At 39.4% G+C, this 20,671-nt stretch overlaps 1 protein-coding gene across 34 annotated transcripts in view; it reads left to right on the top strand.

Annotated features, from left to right (window-relative positions):
• The window catches only part of SDCCAG8 (SHH signaling and ciliogenesis regulator SDCCAG8), a 262,440-nt gene that overhangs the window by 3,126 nt on the left and 238,643 nt on the right, over nt 1–20,671 (top strand). For 17 of the 34 annotated variants that reach the window (XR_010156597.1, XR_010156598.1, XM_054674794.2 and 14 more), the window contains exons 2-4: nt 11,466–11,631; nt 12,352–12,437; nt 15,920–16,033. Coding sequence is in view for 22 of the 34 variants with exons in the window: in XM_054674794.2 (XP_054530769.1) it covers nt 11,466–11,631; nt 12,352–12,437; nt 15,920–16,033 (366 nt within the window). In the remaining 12 variants the exon portion in view is untranslated. Of the gene's footprint in view, nt 1–11,465; nt 11,632–12,351; nt 12,438–15,919; nt 16,034–17,418; nt 17,504–20,671 lie in introns of those variants that run through there. The other 17 variants (XR_010156602.1, XR_010156600.1, XM_054674797.2 and 14 more) reach the window with 2 other exon arrangements.

The raw sequence follows: 20,671 nt of genomic DNA, 5'->3' as shown, positions 1-20,671 counted from the left end.
GGCACGCGCCACCATGCCCGGCTAATTTTTGTATTTTTAGTAGAGACTGGGTTTCGCCATGTTGGTCAGGCTGCTCTAGAACTCCTGACCTCAAGTGATCCGCCCACTTCAGCCTCCCAAAGTCTGGGGTTATAGGCGTGAGCCACCGTGCCCGGCTGATAATTCCCTTTAAAGTAAAGTATTCTGTTCCTTAATAAACAATGCTGGAGTTATGTGGAAATTCCTTATTTTGAGTGTGCCTAATAATTTAAGAATTGTATTACTATGTAGTAAGATAAAATGCAGTTTAAAGTTCTATGTCTTATTTTGTTTTGGTTTTGTTGGTTTGTTTGGTTTTGTCTACCCACCATTACTTCCCCAAATGCCTTGCGTAGTTTATGATTAATGGAAGCCTAATAAACAGTCTTGGTCTTTCCTCACCGGTTTTTCCTCTAGCTTGTAAATAACTGCACATGTAGTCACTACTAATATCCCTTCATTGATATTCAGCCAGGAAGTGGCCGCATAAAAATGCAAAATGCTTTCCCTATTTTCCGTGATCGTACTTCCATTTTAAAAAGATCTTTTCCTGGGGCCGGGCGTGGTGGCTCACGCCTGTAATCCCAGCACTTTGGGAGGCTGAGGCGGGCGGATCACGAGGTCAGGAGATCGAGACCAGCCTGGCTAACATGGTGAAACCCCGTCTGTACTAAAAAAAAAATACAAAAAACTAGCCGGGTGTGGTGGCGGGCGCCTGTAGCGCCAGCTACTCGGGAGGCTGAGGCAGGAGAATGGCGTGAACCCAGGAGGCGGAGCTTACAGTGAGCCTAGATCGCGCCACTGCACTCCAGCCTGGGCGACAGAGCGAGACTCCGTCTCAAAAAACAACAAAAACAAAAACAAAAAAAAAATTTCCTTATTTCTTTAATGTTGGTACTATTATGGTATATCAAAATTTGAAGTTCTAATGTGAAAACTGAGTCAGCATTTACTTTCTTGTTTTTAAAATGAGGTTGGGCGCGGTGGCTCACGCCTGTAATCCCAGCACTTTGGGAGGCCGAGGCGGGTGGATCACCTGACGTCTGGAGTTCGAGAACAGCCTGAGCAATATGGAGAAACCCTGTCTCTACTAAAAATACAAAATGAGCCAGGTGTGGTGGCAGGCGCGTGTAACCCCAGCTACTTGGGAGGCTGAGGCAGGAGAATTGCTTGAGCCTGGGAGGCGCAGGTTGCGGTGGGCGGAGGTTGCAGTGTGCTGAGATCGCGCCACTGCACTCCAGCCTGGGTAACAAGAGTGAAATCCTATCTCCAAAACAAACAAACAAAAAAAGATATTTTCCTCATTTCTTTAATTTTGGTACTATTATGGTATATCAATAATTTGAAGTTGTAATGTGAAAACTGAGTCAGCGTTTACTTTCTTGCTTTTAAAATGAGATCCTTGCCTCATTTTGACCCTGATGATCTTGGAGCAGCTCCACATTCACCTTTCATCCATTCCCTTACACTTTTCAGTGGATTTGCTGTTTGACTTCTCTAAAGATATCTCTTGCTTTGGGTCGCCTATGCCCTTTTACAAGAAATTGGAGACATTTAATGATTCTTCTTCAAAACGAGAGTTCTGGCAGAAAAACCGGAAGGCTTTGTTGCCCCCACAGATCTGTTGTATTATTCCTACATAGTAAATGGTCTGAAAGTTTCCAGTGTGGTTAAAAGTGTATATATCCTGGATATCCTGGGAACCACAGAATTTAATCTAGAACTGGAAGTGATTTGGGAGGTCTCTTGGCAGTAAGGTTAGGTGTTCATTTACTCTATGGGTAGTTATAATTCAACAACCACAGAATGGCCGAGAACTACATTTGTAAGTGGGCAAGATAGCACATGCCCCTTCTCTAAATTCAATACATCGTTGTATAAAGCCAAGAGGTATGAAATGAACTATTTCATAGCCAAGAAAGGGTGAAAAAAGCCACAATTACAGGCAATCCAGGCCCTATTTTAAGTACTGCACACTTGAGTGTAAGGGGATATCAGAAAGGAGAAAAATTGCTAGAAATGCAGTATCTTAGCCTTAATAACAGAATCATGTCTCATCTCTTGCTGCAGTGTTGGGAATAGATAACAATTTTATCAACAACACCTGTATACATGACTCACCTATTCACCTCATTCCTAGCCACCTTTGGTTGGGTGAGTATAAGGAAAAATGAAACAAACTTCTTGTATGACAGGAACTCATGATTTTCTATATACATTTTGCATTCTGGTTTTACCTTTTTCTGTCAACATTTTGGTGTTTCAGCCTTTAGATGAACTTATGGGAAGAGTGTGGTGGGGTCAGAGGAGAGAATGTGGAGCTGGGAGCCAGGTCACTGCACTTACTTTTGCTTTGCTGACAACCATCTGGGTAACCTTAGGCAAGTGAAACACACTGTTCTTGGATTCCCGTTTCCTCAACTGTAAAACGAAAAGTTTGGACTGGATGTGAGAATTATTGCCTTTAGGTGCCAAGCAAATGATCAAAAGGTATGATGGAGTCAGTGGAAGACATTAAGGGAAATGATGAGGCTTATGGCCAAATTGGGCAGTTTCTGCTTTTTCTAAAAACATTTCAATTTCTTCCTTGCTCCCTCCCTCTTTGCTTCCTTTTTTTTCTTCTCTCTTTTTCCCTCTTTTCCTCCCTCTTTTCTTCCAAGAAGGAAGCCAAGCAAAACACACCCAGAGCCTGATTCCCCTTTAGACACCACTCTCTGACCCTTTGATCATTAATGTTCCTTCCATCAGCACTTGTTTGGACCAGATGAATGATAAGGGCTATGTTTTTGTCTTATGGAAATGCGAGTAAGGAGTTGAACCAGGTACACAGAAAGTGAGAGGATGAATATGAGAAGAAAATATATAATCTCAGGGATGGGCCTTGTCTTTACGAATTGATGTAGTTCAAGAAAACCAAAGATAAGGCTGACTTTCTACGTTTTGCTTGTATATGATTAGCACATCTATCCAAATCCTGCAAAGTGGCTCACAATTGTAGAAGGGCTGTGTTAGTCTTACTAGCCAACAATTTGGTCAGTGTATTAGCCAGCAGTGATATCATCTGGCTGTCTTAAGAAAACATATGTGTAACTCAAATAAGTATTCCTGTTTTCTTATAAAACTTATATTTCTTTTTTGCTTTTCTCAAATATTTTCTGGATTTTTAAATATTGTTTGCCATATGCACTATATAGGAATATACACACATAAACATGAGGGGTTTTTTGCCGATAAAATTCAAATTATACATATTCATCTTTTGTTTTATATATTCATGTGGCTTTTCTTTTTCTTTTTTTTTTTTTTTAATCTCAGCTCACTGCAACTTCCACCTCCCAGGTTTAAGCGATTCTCCTGCCTCAGCCTCCCGAGTAGCTGGGTTACAGGCACGTGCCAACACACCTGGCTAATTTTGTATTTTTAGTAGAGACGGGGTTTCTCCATATTGGTCAGGCTGGTCTCAAACTCCCAACCTCAGGTGATCTGCCCGCCTTGGCCTCCCAAAGTGCTGGGATTACAGGCATGAGCCACGGTGCCCGACTTTTTTTTTTCTTTTGAGACAGGGTCTTATTCTTTTGCCCAGGCTGGAGTGCAGTGATGTGATCTTGGCTCACTGCAACTTCTGCCTCCTGAGTTCAAGCAATTCTCCTGCCTCAGCCTCCCGAGTAGCTGTGATTACAGGTGCCACCACCACGCCCGGCTAATTTTTTTATTTTTAGTAGAGGCAGGGTTTCACCATGTTGCCCAGACTGGTCTCGAACTCCTGGCCTCAAGTGATCCACCTGCCTTGGCCTCCCAAAGTGCTGGGATTACAGGCATGAGCCATTGTGCCTGGCCTCATGTGGCTCTTCTTAGTGCCTTTAACTTTTATGATCTTTTATTTTACTAGAACTTAAAAGTACAATCTCAATTTTTCTTTCCTACTACTGATGAGATAAAATTGGCAAAAGACAGGATTTAGCAACCAGAAAAGAAATGAATGTTCTACAAGTAAATAGTCATCCCTGGAATAATCTAAATCAAAGCTATGTTTCAGTGTTAGGAGATTGTAGGGGTACTTTTTCATGTTCTTTGTCAGAAATAGGTATAGAGTAAGTTTTTTTCAAACTATTGAGATACTGAGAGTAATAATATTCTCTCCTGGGATGTTTAAGGACTTATGGTCTGATCACATTGCCAGTTTGTGCTAAGATTTTCACCATTTTACTTGATAATAACTCTTCTCAGAGTCCAAAAGTAGACAAGGTAGCTAGAAATGCCCTTGTGCACTGGCTGAAGCAATCCTGATGATGGTGGAACTTCATCAAAGCCCACTGGATACTTAAAGGGATGGCCTTAGGGCAAATATTGCTTTTAGGCCCTGAAACAAAATGAAGCTAAATATGAATTCTGAGCTCTTGCTTCTGATAGATATAACACCTATTCCTGACACCTGGATCAGATGTGTCCCATCATGGCACTGTCGGTCTCAGGCTGTGTCCTCCCCACCAGCACTCCTGTGGCAGAATAGCTCACTGTCACGCTCATTTTCCATCAAGAGGCGGCAACACTTACAATGTAATGTGGTCAGAGTGATAGCAAGTCTCCCCTCAACACTGAAAACTCTTGTTGTATTGATCTCGTTTTATTGACTTGAAAACTGTCTTGTTTTATTGATTTTTTTTTTATTGTCACAATTAGGGGTGGAGATGAGTGCTGCTGGCCTCTAGTAGGCAGAAGCCAGGGATGCTATTAAACTGGCACAACACAGCCCCTTCCAAAAGAGAATTATCAGGTCCAAACTGTCAATAGTGCTGAGGTTGAGAAATCACGATCTAGAAGTACAGGCTTTGCTTATAGCCCTTGCTCTGCAAGAATCCTACTTTACAGTAATTACAAGTAAGGATATACAGATTGTATTTGCTGGTGATTTTACCTATGTTCTTTGCCAGCCTGGCTAGGTTTACTTCTTTTATCAGTGGAAAGTGACAGGTGCATCAGTCCTCTCCGTTGATGCCAAAGAAATACCAGGTGTATCCCTCAGAATGCATATAGCCAATCTCCTGGATTTGCCAACACCCACATATCTTTAATGGTCTTCCAGACATTGCTTTCTTAAGATGTTTACATTCTTTATCAGATTATCTTTTACTCCTGGCGCCAACCACTTTAGCATGTTTTCAGTTATTAGAGTCTTAGGATAGTATTTTCTTTGAGATTCAAACAAAAAAGTATTCTACATAGTACTTGTAATCTCTTTCACAATTGTAATTGCCTTTCACAAAGCCGACATTGTCTGATTTTTTGATTCTGCTGTTTATATCTTGGTAGTGTTACCTGTTGGTCCCCTAGTAAACAGTGACAGCAATCTTCTGAACCAGGCTGAGGCCCAGTCAAGTGTAGATAGACATGTATTTCTTATCTCACTGTGGTTTCATTTTTCTGCATGTCTGCCCTAATCAAAGCTTGTGCTGGGAGCTGCAGTGCATCTCATATCTCGGCCTCGGGAGGAATGGTTCATTGCATATTCTCTCAGAGACAGCTGGGCGCTTCGCAGGGAGTGGTCCCCCTCCCTGTCACCAGGGCAATTCTCTTTCACATCTCCCAGGACAGATGGAGAATGAAGAAATTAATAATTCATAGTGTGTATTTAAGTGGTGATTCTTCCTAGACTGAGACATACTTGCATTTTGTTCAAAAACATCTTGATGAAGACAGGCCCAGTGGTGACCTAAGAGTTAGAACATAGGAAGTAGGGAAACTCTTACTAAGAAAATGGACAATACAGGCCAGGCAGGGTGGCTCATGCCTGTAATCCCAGCACTTTGGGAGGCTGAGGCGGACGGATCACCTGAGGTCGAGGGTTTGAGACCAGCCTGACCAACATGGAGAAACCCTGTCTCTACCAAAAATACAAAATTACCCGGGTGTGGTGGTGCATGCCTGTAATCCCAGCTACTCAGGAGGCTGAGGCAGGAGAATCGCTTGAACCTGGGAGGCGGAGGTTGCAGTGAGCCGAGATTGCACCATTGCACTCCAGCCTGGGCAACAAGAGCGAAAACTCCATCTCAAAAAAAAAAAAGAAGAAAGAAAATGGACAAGACAGACTGAAATTAGCCAGCAGCCATTAGCTCAGGTACCTTTTAAGTGCTCATTGTACTGATTGATGTTTGGATAGTGCATTAGCAGAAATATTATCTACTTGCACTTACGTTCATGTGATCTGTAGGACTCAGGGGTCCTGTTTGTGTCTGTAGTCATAGTTAAGTTTATAGTCAGTTCCTGGTTGGTGCTGGGGAAAAGAAATCAGGATGCATTCATTGTGAAATACCCTTAGTGTCCTCTCAGGAGAGAAGAGGAAATGAGTGTGTTCTTTCTCTTGGTTAGAAACAGATAAAGCTGTGTCCCATTAGCAGTTGGATAGGAAACGGTAACTGGAACCTTCTATCTAATCTGGTTTCCTTAAATGTAAGGAGCAGATAACTGCATCTGGGGAGTAGTGCTCTTAATAAGGATTATGGGGGCTTCAGTTGCAATGGCTCCAGTTGAAGAGCCATGGGATTTCATCTGTCCTGAATCATCTGAGTGTTATTCTTCTTCACATTAACTGTGTTTATCTGTTATAGTATATAATTATGCTGCTTTGTTATGTATTTGAAAAGCACTTAGCATGTTTTGAAATGTAGCGTTGAAATGACTTTAAAATGTCAACTCTGTAGTTTTAGTTTTAGGGCACAGTTCTTGCAAATTCCTGCTTTTCCTCTCTGACCCTAGTAACTCTGAAATCAGTAGTTGCAAACAAACAAACCTTAAAGCCTTGTGTGTCACTTTTCTTTGGGATAGTTGTTGAATTCAATAGCTCATTATTTCACGTAATATTATGTTCATAGTGCAATTTAACATGTAGTCTTCGAATGTTATAAATTCTAAAAGATTAAACAAGAACATTAGAAAAGGAATGAAAAGTGCTCTTAAAATCCTGCCCTAGGCCGGGCACGGTGGCTCACTCCTGTAATCCCAGCACTTTGGGAGGCCAAGGCGGGTGGATCACCTGAGGTTAGGAGTTTGAGACCAGCCTGGCCAACACGGTGAAACCCCGTCTCTACTAAAAATACAAAAATTAGGTGGGTGTGGTGGCGCATGCCTGTAATCCCAGCTACTCGGGAGGCTGAGGCAGGAAAAATGCTTGAACCTGGGAGGCGGAGGTTGCAGTGAGCCAAGATCGCACCATTGCACTCCAGCCTGGGGACAACAGGGAGACTTCGTCTCCAAAAAAAAAAAAAAATCCTGCCTTTCTTGTAATCTGATGAAAGAACTCTGCCTACAGAGGCTTTTAACTATGCAAATTCTTTCCATATTTTTTTTCTTTTTCCTAATATAGTTTATTAGCTTTTACTCAGACTAGGTATAAATAAATAATTATCCCTTGCCTTAGAGGTGAAGTCATTTGAAAGCTCCATGGAATACATTTCTTCTTTAAAAACGCAACAAAAATTTTTTATTGTAAATTGACAATTTATAATTGTATAAATTTATGGATTACAAAGTGATGTCATAAATTGTGGATACAATGTGGAATAATTAAATAAAGCTAGTTAACATATCCAATACTTCCAATACATTTCTGTGATGAGAACATCAATTTTGAAATGTGTAATACTCCATTATTAAGTATATGCACCACACTGTACAATAGAACTCAAAAAAAGTATAAAACATATTCTTCCTGTCAGAGATTTTGTACCCTTTGACCATCACTGAATTTTTTTTTCTTTTTCTTTTTTTGTTTTATGAGACAGTCTCACTCTGTCACCCAGCCTGGAATGCAGTGGTGTGATCTCGGCTCACTGCAACCTCCACCCCCCGGCTTCAAGCAACTCTGTTGCCTCAGCCTCCCCAGCAGCCAGGACCACAGGCACACAACACCACAACCTGCCAACCTTTTTTGTATTTTTAGTACAGATGGGGTTTTGTCACGTTGTTCAGGCTGGTCTTGAACTCTTGACCTCAGGTGATCCACCCACCTTAGCCTCCCAAAGTCCCAGGACCACAGACATGAGCCACTGTGCCTGGACTAAAATTTTTATGAGACAAAATATCAATTTCAAAACAGCATCAAAAAGTGAGTAGGCCAGGCACGGTGGCTCATGCCTGCAATCCCAGCACTTTGGGAGGCCGAGGTGTATTTTTCTGTACTAAAAATACAAAAGTATTTGTCTCTATTATAAATACAAAAAAAAAAAAAAAAGAAAGAAATTAGCTGGGCACTGTGGCACATGCCTGCAATCCCAGCCACTCAGGAGGCTGAGGAAGGAGAACCATCTGAACCCTGGAGGCAGAGCCACAGTGAGCTGAGACTGCACTCCAGCCTGGGCAACAAGAGTGCAACTTCGTCTCAAAAAAAAAAAAAAAAAAATGCTGGGCGCGGTGGCTCACGCCTGTAACCCCAGCACTTTGGGAGGCCGAGGCAGGCGGATCACAAAGTCAGGAGATCGAGACCATCCTCGCTAACACGGTGAAACCCTGTCTCTACTAAAAGTACAAAAATTAGCTGCGCGTGGTGGCGTGTAACTGTAGTCCCAGTTTCTTGGGAGGCTGAGGCAGGAGAATGGCGTGAACCTGAGAGGCGGAGGTTGTAGTGAGTGAAGATCGCACCACTACACTCCAGCCTGGGCGACAGAGCGAGACTCCGTCTTAAAAAAAGAAAAGAAAAGAAAAGAAATATACATGATAGAAATTCCAGGAATCTTATGGATTCTTCTTTTAAGGTCCCGGTCACTGGGCGTGGTGTCTTACACCTGTAATCCCAAGACTTTTGGAGGCTGAGACGGGCGGATTTCACCTGAGGTCGGGAGTTTGAGACCAGCCTGACCAACATGGAGAAACCCCGTCTCTACTAAAAAAAATACAGAATTAGCCGGGCGTGGTGACAGGTACCTGTAATCCCAGCTATTGGGGAGGCTGAGGCAGGAGAATCGCTTGAACCCGAGAGGCGGAGGGTGTGGTGAGCCGAGATTGCGCCATTGCACTCCAGCCTGGGCAACAAGAGCCAAACTCCCTCTCAAGAAAAAAAAAAAAAAAGTCCCGGTCAACTGTGGGCACAATGTAACACTTACACACACTTAGGCTGAGTTACTCTCTGTACTAAGCAGTCATGTGCATAGGTTCCTGTGTGTGTACATGGTAATTGTTCAAATCTTGGATCCTTGGCGATCCTTAGAGCCACTCGATACTTCTGCCCCAATTTCTCAATTTCAGCCATTACACGATCAGTTATACAAGGGATACACTTGACATGCAGACAGCCCATCATTGACTGCACTAAGTCCAGTTTGGCTTTTATGGAAAAGTTGATAAAGTTGGTATCAACGAGGATGTGGTAAGGTGGGCCCAGCTGTGTATTATATTGGCAAAATAATCAGGAAAGGTGTTGCGGAACTTCTCTTTCCTTTAACGCGCTGGGATCCTTCTTTTCTTTCTCTTTAGATTTTAATCTATCCTTTTCTTTAAGCCTCTGATCTCTGAGACTAAGCGTTTGCTTCATGGTTGTGTAGTTCCTCATTTTCTTTTGCTTCCTCATGGTCACACCACACTCCTGTTTCTTCCGTAATCACCAACGGCGCAATGCTTTTACCTGGAATACATTTTTATGTTAGTCAAACTGTCTCGTTCCTTTCTAATAGATTCAATAAAGATAAGTGTTTTATTCGTGGATTTAAGGGCATAAATCTAAAGCTCCATGAGCTGAATTGCTTATCATGTAACACTTTGATTTTCCTTTTCCATGACCAAATCGCTTTTCTAGTCTGTTTTCTAATACTAAGTTATTGTAAAACTATCACAGTTTCATATATTCCCAAAACCAGGAATGCGTCTTATCTGAACTTCCTTAAACTCATGATGAGTCAGAGGAGGCCAGTTTTCATTAGTAATCAGCGCCAAATTCATTTCAAAGAAAGATCTGTGTGGACATAGGATTGGTATGGAGAAAAATATGGTGATAAATTAACTGTGTCTCTTGTATAGTTGAGTAATAGAATTTCATTGTCGAACCCTGACCTGAAATACATGTTTTCTTTTATCAAAGTAGAAAATGAGTTGCTGCAAGTAAAGAAACTGTATTAGATATTGTATAACAGAGACTTTTTTTTTTCTATTAAGTACTAACATTGCTTTTGTTTCTGTTCCAAACTTTGAAATCAGTGCACTTGGAGAAAATGGAAACTGCTTTTCAAGGTCCTACAGAATATATGTTTATAAATGTATTTTCATACATGATTGGTAATGAATCAGGTCTCTTTCGTGCCATTGCAGTTAGAGGGCCTCTGGTGCTGGAGTCCTCTGGAGGACTGGGCTGTCAGAGTGGGGCAGCGGGTTGCAGTGCGGGGAGGGCTTTTCTCTTTCTTCATGGGGTCTCAGGGCCTCTCTCTTCCTCTCCACGTATGCTCTTCACAGGTCTCTCCAGCAGGGTAGCCAGATATCTTACGTAGCGGCTTAGGGCTCCCAAAAGCAAACATTCCAAGAGGAAGCAGAAGCTGCCAGTCCTTTTAAAGATGAGGCTTGGGTGTGACATGGTGTAACTTTTATTGCATTCTATTGGTTAATGCAGATTACAGGCCCAGTCAGTTTCAGATTAGAAGAGAACAAGGGAATGAGGCTGGGTTCCTTGGAGGCTATTTTTTTTTTTTTTTTTTTTTTTGAAACAGTCTCGCTCTCTTGCCAGGCTGGAGTGCAGTGGTGCGATCTCGGCTCGCTGCAACCCGTTGGAGGCTATTTTTAGAGATGAACTATCACAGTAATATACCTTAAAAATACTTCATTTTAGACAGTTTTTGTGTGTTCTAGGGGTGGTCAGTTGCACTAACCAAGAATCTATGAGGTGTGGTTAGCCAGCAGTATATAGGAAGAGCTGTACTGCCGGGGCTACCACTATAAGCACTTCAGCTATGCAAATTTTGATCAAAACTAGGCCAGACATGTGGATGTCTCTTGGTGGGGGAGGGATTTCCTGTCCCCAGGGACAATGAGGCTTCCCTAGGTTGGAACTGGGTGTGACGCAGTCCCTTTTGCTGGCTCTTCCCACCTCCCCACTGCTCCTTTCGTCCCCCTCTGTCTCCAAGTTGGTAAAGGAGTCAGGCATGGTGGGAAGGAGAGCACTTCCCTTAGCAAGTTATTGTTTAATGGGAGCTGGTGGGAAGAGTTCTGTCATTTAATCCTTGCTGGTGGTGCTATATGTAGTGAAATCAACTGCTACAGTGGTAGGGGCCTTAGAGATCGTCAAGTCCTACCTCTAAACCATGAAGTTAATCTTCTCTCACCATCTTTGGCACATCCCTCAGCAAGCTAGAAACAGAACTCTGCGTTTTTTCCATAAAGTACGAGAAATAATGATTTCACCTTTAAAAACTGCCTTCTTGAGCAAGTGTCCGTTTGGTCAACCAGATTTCATTGGTCCTAACTTTCATCAGGTTGTTCTTGCAGAACATGCCAGTAGAAGCATTCACCAACTGAAATGTGCCCTGAAAGAAGGCGATGTCACTATTGGAGAAGATGCACCAAATCTTTCTTTTAGCACCAGTGTGGGAAACGAGGATGCCAGGACAGCCTGGCTCGAATTACAACAGAGCCATGCTGGTGAGTGTGAATGTCAATCCTAGTCTGAATGATGCATAGTGAATTTTTTAAACTCCGTAGAATAATAACTCCATTCATTCTTCATTCTGCTGCTATGATGTTATTCCTGAAACACAAATCAGATAATTTAATTCCCTTGCTTAATCTTGTTTTCCTTTGACTTCCCAATGCTTATAGGCTAAAGTCCAAAATTCTTAGTTATAAAATAACAGTGTTTTCCTAAGATAGCTCTAACCTGCCTCTTCGGCTCATCTTTGTGTACTTCTCATGCTAATCATCCATCTCACAACTCATATTCTAGTTATAATAACCTCCTCTCTATGCTTTTATGCTTTGACATGTGCAGTGACTTCTAATTGGAATTTTTCTTATCCTTTTCTGCTTGGTGAACTCCTTCCTGTTCATCCTTGCAGTGTTATCTCCTCTGTGAAAACAAGCACAATTAGGTTCTTCCTTTTCCTGTAGCACTGTGCATAGCTTTAGGTCTACATACAAACTTATTTTATATCTATTAGTGTCTCTCTCTTCCTTGCTAGATTCTTAGCTCTTAAGGGGTAGAAATTCTTTTTTTTTTTTTATGTTGGTCTTGTATCCCCAGTTGATAGCAGAATTCTTGATGCATAATATATCAGCAATTTTTATTAGTTGGAAGGATGGATGGGTGGTAAGAAACCATGGATCTCAAATAAGGTTAATAAACCCTCTGCTTTTGCTCTATAGTTAATCAGCTCAAAGATTTGTTGCGCCAACAAGCACATAAGGAAAGTGAAGTATCTCCGTCAAGAAGAAGAAAAATGTCCCCCTTGGTAAGTATCAACTTTTCCAAGTTGGCAAAGCGTTCCTGTGTTTTACTGTATTGTGTTATTTTGTAGTACATGTTGCAGAAAAAATTTAAGCATGGCATGCTAATAGTGAAAAACATTAAAAGTAATTCTCTTCCCTCTGATTATTTTGGCTGAAAAAATAGATTTCCATGGCAGAGGGAATCTTGATTTTTTTAATTTATTATTCACTTGGAAAATGGGAGCAAGGGAATAGTTTGGAGAATTTATTTTGCAACTGTTAGCAAAATATGTAATATAAATATATAATGTATAATAAATTAATATAATAAATTATATAAGTCAGAATATATGTAAAAGATAAAGTCATTATTTTAGTAATTTCTTTTTTAGAGGGTCATATCTATTATTGATCATTTTTAGAAGTTACTTAATTATAATTGTAGCCCTACTTTGTAATATTTTTTAAATTTTGAGTGTCAAAATAATACATTTTATTTTTAATTAATTAATTAATTTTTTTGAGACAGAGTCTCATTCTGTTGCTCAGGCTAGAGTGCAGTGGCATGATCTTGGCTCACTACAACCTCTGCCTCCCTGGTTCAAGCGATTCTCCTGCCTCAGCCTCCCTAGTATTTGGGTTTACAGATGTGCACTACCACACCAGGCTAATTTTTTGTATTTTTAGTAGAGATGGGGTTTCACCATATTGGCTAGGCTGGTCTCGAACTCTGAACCTCAGGAAATCCATCAGCCTCGGCCTCCCAAAGCACTGGGATTATAGGTGTGAGCCACCGCGCCTGGCCTCAAAATAATACGTTTTAATATGTAATGTTCTATATGTTAAAATATATGGTTATAAAATAGTATGATATATAAGAAGTGGTGCTGTATTTCTTCTGAAGTTGTTTGTTATTGCTTTGACAGAGTGTATTATTTCTGATTAAAGCATTTTATATGCTAAAGGCTGAGATAGATGTGAGTGAAAGCACTCTGGACCAGATTTAAGTGGACAAAATAATAGTCAAGGGCTTAGTTCTATCTAGGGTCTATCACATACTCTCTAAGATATTGTGCCTGTCTCACAGAGTTTTTGGAATAATGAGATAAGATTGCATATTTAAAATTCTTTAGAAACCTATGAAGTGTTACATAAACATAACATGTCATAGCAGCAAGTAACCACCTCACATTTTCAATGTGTTTTCTAGTTCAATACAATGCCTATATGCTGAAAAGTGTGGAGACATGTCACTTTCTTTTCTTCACCACTGAAATATCAGAGTATCACTCCCATACGAACACTCCATTCCAGGCTGACACATACTTTTAAGCTTAATTCCTACTTTAGAGAAATGTACTTCATATGCATATTCTAAATTTATAGATATAGATTTTATAATTTTAGTAAAACATCTCATCATTTAATGAATTCATTACTATTGACATCTGGTTTCTAGCTTGCTCTTAAGCACAGACTGGTGGAATGCTTTTAAGTCTACTAGATGAAGTTGCTTTATCTGTTGAATGCTCAGACATGCTTATTTGCCTTTTAAAGTCTGAGCAGTGATATTATGGAGCTTACTGAATCCAGACAGGCAGGAAGACCTTCACTAAGAGAATCAGTTTAGGACATACAGAGTGCACTTTAATATACGCAAGTCTATTTATATGGAGCTATGTAAAAGAATGGAACTTAGACTCTATATGTATACAGCCTACATGTAATAATTATAAACCATAATAGTAATAATTAGCTTTTTAAGATTATACCTTTAGAATGCACTTTCATAGCCAGTATAACATATTAGAAATACATGCATATATTGAGAGTAAAACTGAGGCACTGTTGAGATGGAAAAAAAGTTATTACTTATTGTCTTAAAATGTAGATATCTAAACTAAAGCCCTTCAAAGTAGACACAAATGATTTCATGTGAACATTTTTCATACAATATTGGCTTGAGCTTTTTATTTTTCACATTGACTTCCTCCTGTATACTCATAGTAGTAATTTATATTTGCCTACCTTCTGAACCTATTGCTATTAATGGAGAATGATTATAATTGTTTGATTTCTACTCATGACAGATAATTCATTTAATTAGAGTTACTTTGGTTTGTAAATTTCTTAAATATACCAAAAAACCAAAGCTCTATTTTATTTTATTCTGCCATGATAGCTGGTACTTGATTATCATTTAAAATGTCTGCTGTGCTGAGAAAGAGAGTGGCTAAGAAACAGACACTGTGCCTCATTTCAAGCTTTCCTCTGGCTTTGTTTAACTGGTTGACCCTTGTTTTACCTTTTCCTGATTTCCTCATCCTTTAAAAAATAATCATGTGATGGGTATATGATTTTACAAACTATTTTAGGATAAGGTAAGCTATACATTAACAGTCAGTTCCAGGAATGCTACAGAGCTAAAATAGCATTAGCGTTTTTTTGAAATCTCTTCGTTGGACCCCTCAATGCAGTGTGTCTCTACTTTAGGGTTCTACTCTTGGAGGTTCTATGCTCCAGAACACCATACACTTGAATTGCCTTCAATACTAGAGTCAAAAATCAAAAACTACATTTTGCTAATGTATCTTTTTTGAGATGGAATTTCATCACATTGACACTGGCTTGGCATCAAACGCTTCCTAAAGAATCTCTCCTTCACGGAGCTGCTGCAGTTTTAGCTAGCAAATCCTCTTCCATGGCAGTTTCTTGGAGAGAGTTGTCCCTTGTATCTCAGCATTACTGAATGGAATGTTGTTTTTCCAATTTGTTAAAATAGTTTATTCCAAGCCAGTTATACTACTGCTATCCCAGCATTTTTCCATTCACTATATGTGCTTTTTATAACCACTTTCACCATCCATCTTTAAAAAAAAATGATATTCACATCCATGAATCTTGTGTATTTGTGGAATTTATAGGATAGAGAAGCAAGTATTTGTATTAGTCCATTCTCGTGTTGCTAAAAATAAATACCTGAGGCTGGGTAATTTATTTAAAAAAGAGGTTTAATGAGCTCACGGTTCTGCAGGCTGTATAGGAAGTGTGATACTGGCATCTCACTCTGGTGAGGGCCTCAGGAAACTTTCAGTCATGGTGGAAGGTGAAAGGGGAGCAGGCATTTCATGTGGTGAGAGCCAGAGCAAGAAGTGGGAGAGGTGTCACATTCTTTTAAACAACCAAATCTCACCAAAACTCAGAGCAAGAACTCATTATCATGAGGATAGCACCAGGACTCATTCATCATGACCGAAACACCTCCCACCAGGCCCCACCTCCAATGCTGGGGGCCACATTTCAACTTGAGGTTTGTGGGGGACAAGCATCCAAACTATATCAAGACTATAAGCTACATTGTGATCGATTCTATGTTTATATCACATCAGTGCAAAATTGAGTATGGAGAAGGTAACAACTGATTCTTTGCTAAATCCAAACATGCTTAATTTGGCTTTTTAAAATTTATGTATTTATGTATTTATTTATTTATTTTTTGTCATAGAGGTCATTAGAACATGAGGAAACCAATATGCCTACTATGCACGACCTTGTTCATACTATTAATGACCAGTCTCAATATATTCATCATTTAGAGGCAGAAGTTAAGTTCTGCAAGGTAAGTTTCTCATTAAGAATTTAAAACTAAATAAATGAAAGCTTATATTAACTATAGATTGTATTAAAATTTGCTACTATAAATCTTCATGTTTGTAGCAATACATTGACAATTGCTATTCTTACGTGATTGAGAGACTGATGTGTCACAAGAGCTTGTCAGACTTGGGAATGATGCTCTTGACCATACCATTTCTGATTGCTTGATTTCCCAGTAGTTCATTACTATGTCTAATGATTTCATAATATGCTCTCATATTTCAGAAGTTTTCCTTCTCACCCCGCTTGCTGTAGCCCAGCAAATGGCAAATGCTTTGGAATACAAATACCAATCATTCTCCCATACTTGTCAACCTATTGGAGCAGTGGTACAGCAATCAGGGATTCTAAACTGGTAGACCAATTCTTCTCTGCTGTCAGTATTAAGGCTCTTACTTTGACTTTGAATGAGAATGGTTCATAGGGTACTGACAGCAATGATCAAGAAACCAAACACATCATATATAGCTTATGACACTAGAAGGTTATATGCTCAACTGCGTGCAGTTTGCTAATGTCATTAATGCTAATAGAGCCTTTTCATCTTCCCGAAGTATGTCGTGTTTTACTTCTTTTTTTTCTGTTTCTTTCTCTCTTTCTTTCTTTCCCTCCCTCTTTCTTTCTTTCTAGTATCAGTGTATTCGATTGTATGATATTTTTATAGGAATTACTGATATCTCTTGTATCATGTTTTTATATATAGTATATGATATTATGTATTATATTGTTGACATTTTAAGATGCAAGGCCAGTGTGTAACTTAAGGAGGCTTTAGATGTTTCACTGTCCTGATTTTACCAGGGAGTTTCTGATCTTAACATGTAATTTCCTGTTTGTTCTTGGAGGACACAGTTATTAATATACACGTGGTCTTGGATTACCAGTAAAGCTGGAATAATATCCTAGGAACTATTTCATTAACAAGACTCTATTAATCCCTAAGATGTTGTGGATAAAACTTGAAAGATATAAAGCAGAATAAATTTACCATCTAGTTGAGAAGACAGAACTATTCCCTATTAACACGATAAGGAGCACATTAGAGAAAATAGTATAGGCCTTTACTTTTTGGTATAAGCTATAATTATAATAAGAGAAGAAGGTTAGGAAAAGCTACTGTCTTTGGGAATGTTTCTATGGGAGAGAGAGATCTTGAACCAATCTTTTTTTTTTTTTTGGTGGAGTCTCGCATTGTCGCCAGAGTGGAGTGCGGTGTCACAGTCTCGGCTCACTGCAACCTCCGACTCCCTGGTTCAAGCTATTCTCCTGCCTCAGCCTCCCGAGTAGCTGGGATTACAGGCCTGCGCCACCACGCCCAGCTAATTTTTGTATTTTTTGTAGAGACGGGGTTTCACCATGTTGGCCAGCATGGTCTCGATCTCTTGACCTCGTGATCCGTCCGCCTTGGTCTCCCAAAGTGCTGGAATTACAGGTATGAGCCACGATGCCCGGCCTAAACCAGTCTTAAAGGAATAGGATCATTTAGATCAGCAGAAGGGAGATGAGTTTCATAAAGAGAATGGCAACAGTGAAACACGGTATTCAGGATGAATATGGTTTGTGGGGGCCATAAGGCGTCTACTTTATCTTCCTACAGTGGAGAATGTCTCATAGAAATAATGAAAGTAATCCTGAACTGGTAAAATGGAAGATTACGGAAGCCTTGACTGTCAGACAGAGTGTAAATTTGGTACATTTTAGTAAGAGAAAAATAGAATTAAAATAATGTTTAAGTGGTTTAGAAAGATTTTGTTTATTTAGTTAATGGACTTTATTTTTTAGATCAGTTTTAGGTTTATAGAAAGGTTGAATGGCAAACACATAGAGTCCTGTATCCTCCTTTCAGTGACATCCTTCACCTCATAGTTTCCCTTGTTATTAACATCTTGCATCAGTGTGGCACATTTGTTACAACTGATGAACCACTATTGTTAAATTATTATCTAAGTCTCTCAGTTTGCATTAGCTTTGTGTTATACATTCTACGAATTTGACAAGTGTATTATGACATATATCCACCATTACAGTATCATATAGAATAGTTTCACTGTCTGAAACATCCCCTTGCGCTTCACCTATTCATTCTTCTTCCCCTCCGCCCCTTCCCTCCCATCCCCTGGCAACCATTGATCATTTTACTCTCTCCATAGTTTTGACTTGCAGAATGTCATATACTTGGAATTATTCCGTATGTAGCCTTTTCTGACTGGCCTATTATACTTAGTAATATGAATTCAAGGTTCCTCCTTGTCTTTTCATAACTTGATAGCTCATTTCTTTTTATTATTAAGTAATATTCAATTACATGAATATACCATAGCTTTTTTATCTGTGCACCTATGGGAGGGCATCTTTGTTGCTTCCAAGTTTTGGCAATTGCGAATAAAGCTACTGTAAGCATTTGTGTGTCAGTTTTTGTGTGGACATCTGTTTTTACCTCTTTAAAGTAAATATCAAGAAGCTCAATTTCTGCATCATATGGTAAGACTAATTTTAACTTTGCAAGAAATTGCCTGACTTTTCTAAAGTGGTTGTACCGTTATGCATTATGCAGTAAATGAGAGTTCCTAATACTCCATATCCTCATTAGCATTTGGTGTTGTCAGTGTTTTAGATTTTAGCTGTTCTAATAGATGTGTAGTGGAACCTCATTGCTGTTTTAATTTCAATTCCCTGATCACAAATGATGCTGAGCATCTTTTCATATGGCTATATTCCACCTATGTAACATCTTTGAGTGAGGTGTCTGTTCAGGTCGTTCACCCATTTTTAAAATCAGGTTATTCGTTTTCTTAGTGTTGAGTTTCAACAATTCTTTCTGTATTTTGGATGCCAGTCCTTTATCAGATATGTCTTTTTCAAGTATTTTCTCCCAGTCTTTGACTTGGCATTTACTTCTCTTAACAGTATCTTTCAATGAGCAGAAATTTTTAATTTTAATGAAGATTAACTTACCAATTTTTTTCTTTCATAGATTGTACTTTTAACTTTGTGTTTAAAAATTTATTACCAAATCCAGTTTCATTATATTTTCTCCTTTCTTCTTCTAGTATTTTATAATTGTTTATTTTACATTTAGATCATGTTTGAAGGATAGTTGTCCATATTTTTGGGTCTATTTCTGGGCTTTCCTGTTCCATTGATTTACTCGTCAATTCTTTGGCCAGTATCACTCTATCTTGATTACTGTAGCTTTACATTAAGTCTTGAAGTTGGGTAATATCAGTACTCTAATTTTGTTCTTTTTCAATATTGTGATGAGTATTCTGGGACTTTTGCGTCTCCCTGTAAACTTTAGAATCAGTTTGTTGATATCCACAAAATAGGATTTGGATTGGAATTGTGTTGGATCTATTGATCCAAGTTGGGAATAACTGGCATTTTGATACTATTGAGTATTCCTATCCATGAACATGGAATATCTCTATTTACTTAGATCTTCTTTGATTTCTTTAATCAGTGTTGTGGTTTTCCTCAAATAGATCTTCTACAAATTTTGTGAGATTTATACCTATTTTATTTTATTTTTGAGGCGGAGTCTCGCTCTGTCACCCAGGCTGGAGTGCAATGTTGCAGTCTTAGCTCACTACATCCTCCGCCTCCCGGGTTCAAACAATTCTTCTGCCTCAGCCTCCCGAGTAGCTGGGACTACAGGTGTGTTTCACCACACCTGGCTAATTTTTGTATTTTTAATAGAGATGGGGTTTCACTATGTTGGCCAGGCTGCTCTTGAACTCCTGAACTCGTGATCCACCCGCCTCAGTCTCCCAAAGTGCTGGGATTACAGGCATGAGCCACTGTGCCCAGCCACCTATTTTATTTTTTAGTGTAAGGGTATTATGTATTTAATTTCAAATTCCAATTATTTATTGCTAATATAGAAGAAAACAATTGACTTTGTATATTGACCTTGTATTCTGCAACCTTGGTATAAGTCACTTATTAGTTCCAGCATTTTTTGTTGATTCTTTGGGATTTTCCTCATCGACAAGCATATTATCTGCAAACAAAAGACAGTGTTATTTTCTCCTTTCCAATATATTTAGATTTTGTGTTTTTTAAATTTTTCATTTATTTTAATTAATTTTCTTGAGGAAGGGTCTTGCTGGAGTGCACAGGCTGGAGTGCAGTGGCATGATCATGGCTCACTGTAGCCTTGACATCCTGGGCTCAAGTGATCCTCCTACCACAGCCTCCCTAGTAGCTGGGACCACAGGTGCACACCACCATGCTTGGCTATTTTATTATTATTATTATTATTATTATTATTATTATTATTTGTAGAATTGAGGTCTCATCATGTTGCCCAGGCTGGTCTTGAACTCCTGGGCTCAAACAGTCCTCCTGCCTGGGCTTCCCAAGGTGTTGAGATTACAGGCTTTAGCAAATGTGCCCAGCCAGATTTTATTTTTTTAATTGTCTTATTGCATTAGCTAAGACTTTTGGAATGATGTTGAATGGTTGTGAGAGGGGCCATCTTTGCCTTGTTCCTGATCTTAGTGGGAAACTACTTTCCTACCATAAAGTATATTAGCTATAGGTTATTTGTAGATGTTCTTTATCAAGTTGAGAATGTTTCCTCTATTCCTAGTTACTGAGA

Source organism: Pan troglodytes, chromosome 1, assembly GCF_028858775.2.
Source record: "Pan troglodytes isolate AG18354 chromosome 1, NHGRI_mPanTro3-v2.0_pri, whole genome shotgun sequence".
Classification (NCBI taxonomy): Eukaryota; Metazoa; Chordata; class Mammalia; order Primates; family Hominidae; genus Pan; species Pan troglodytes.
The sequence above is the reverse complement of the archived record's forward strand: the minus strand, read 5'-3'. Positions and strand labels throughout refer to the sequence as shown.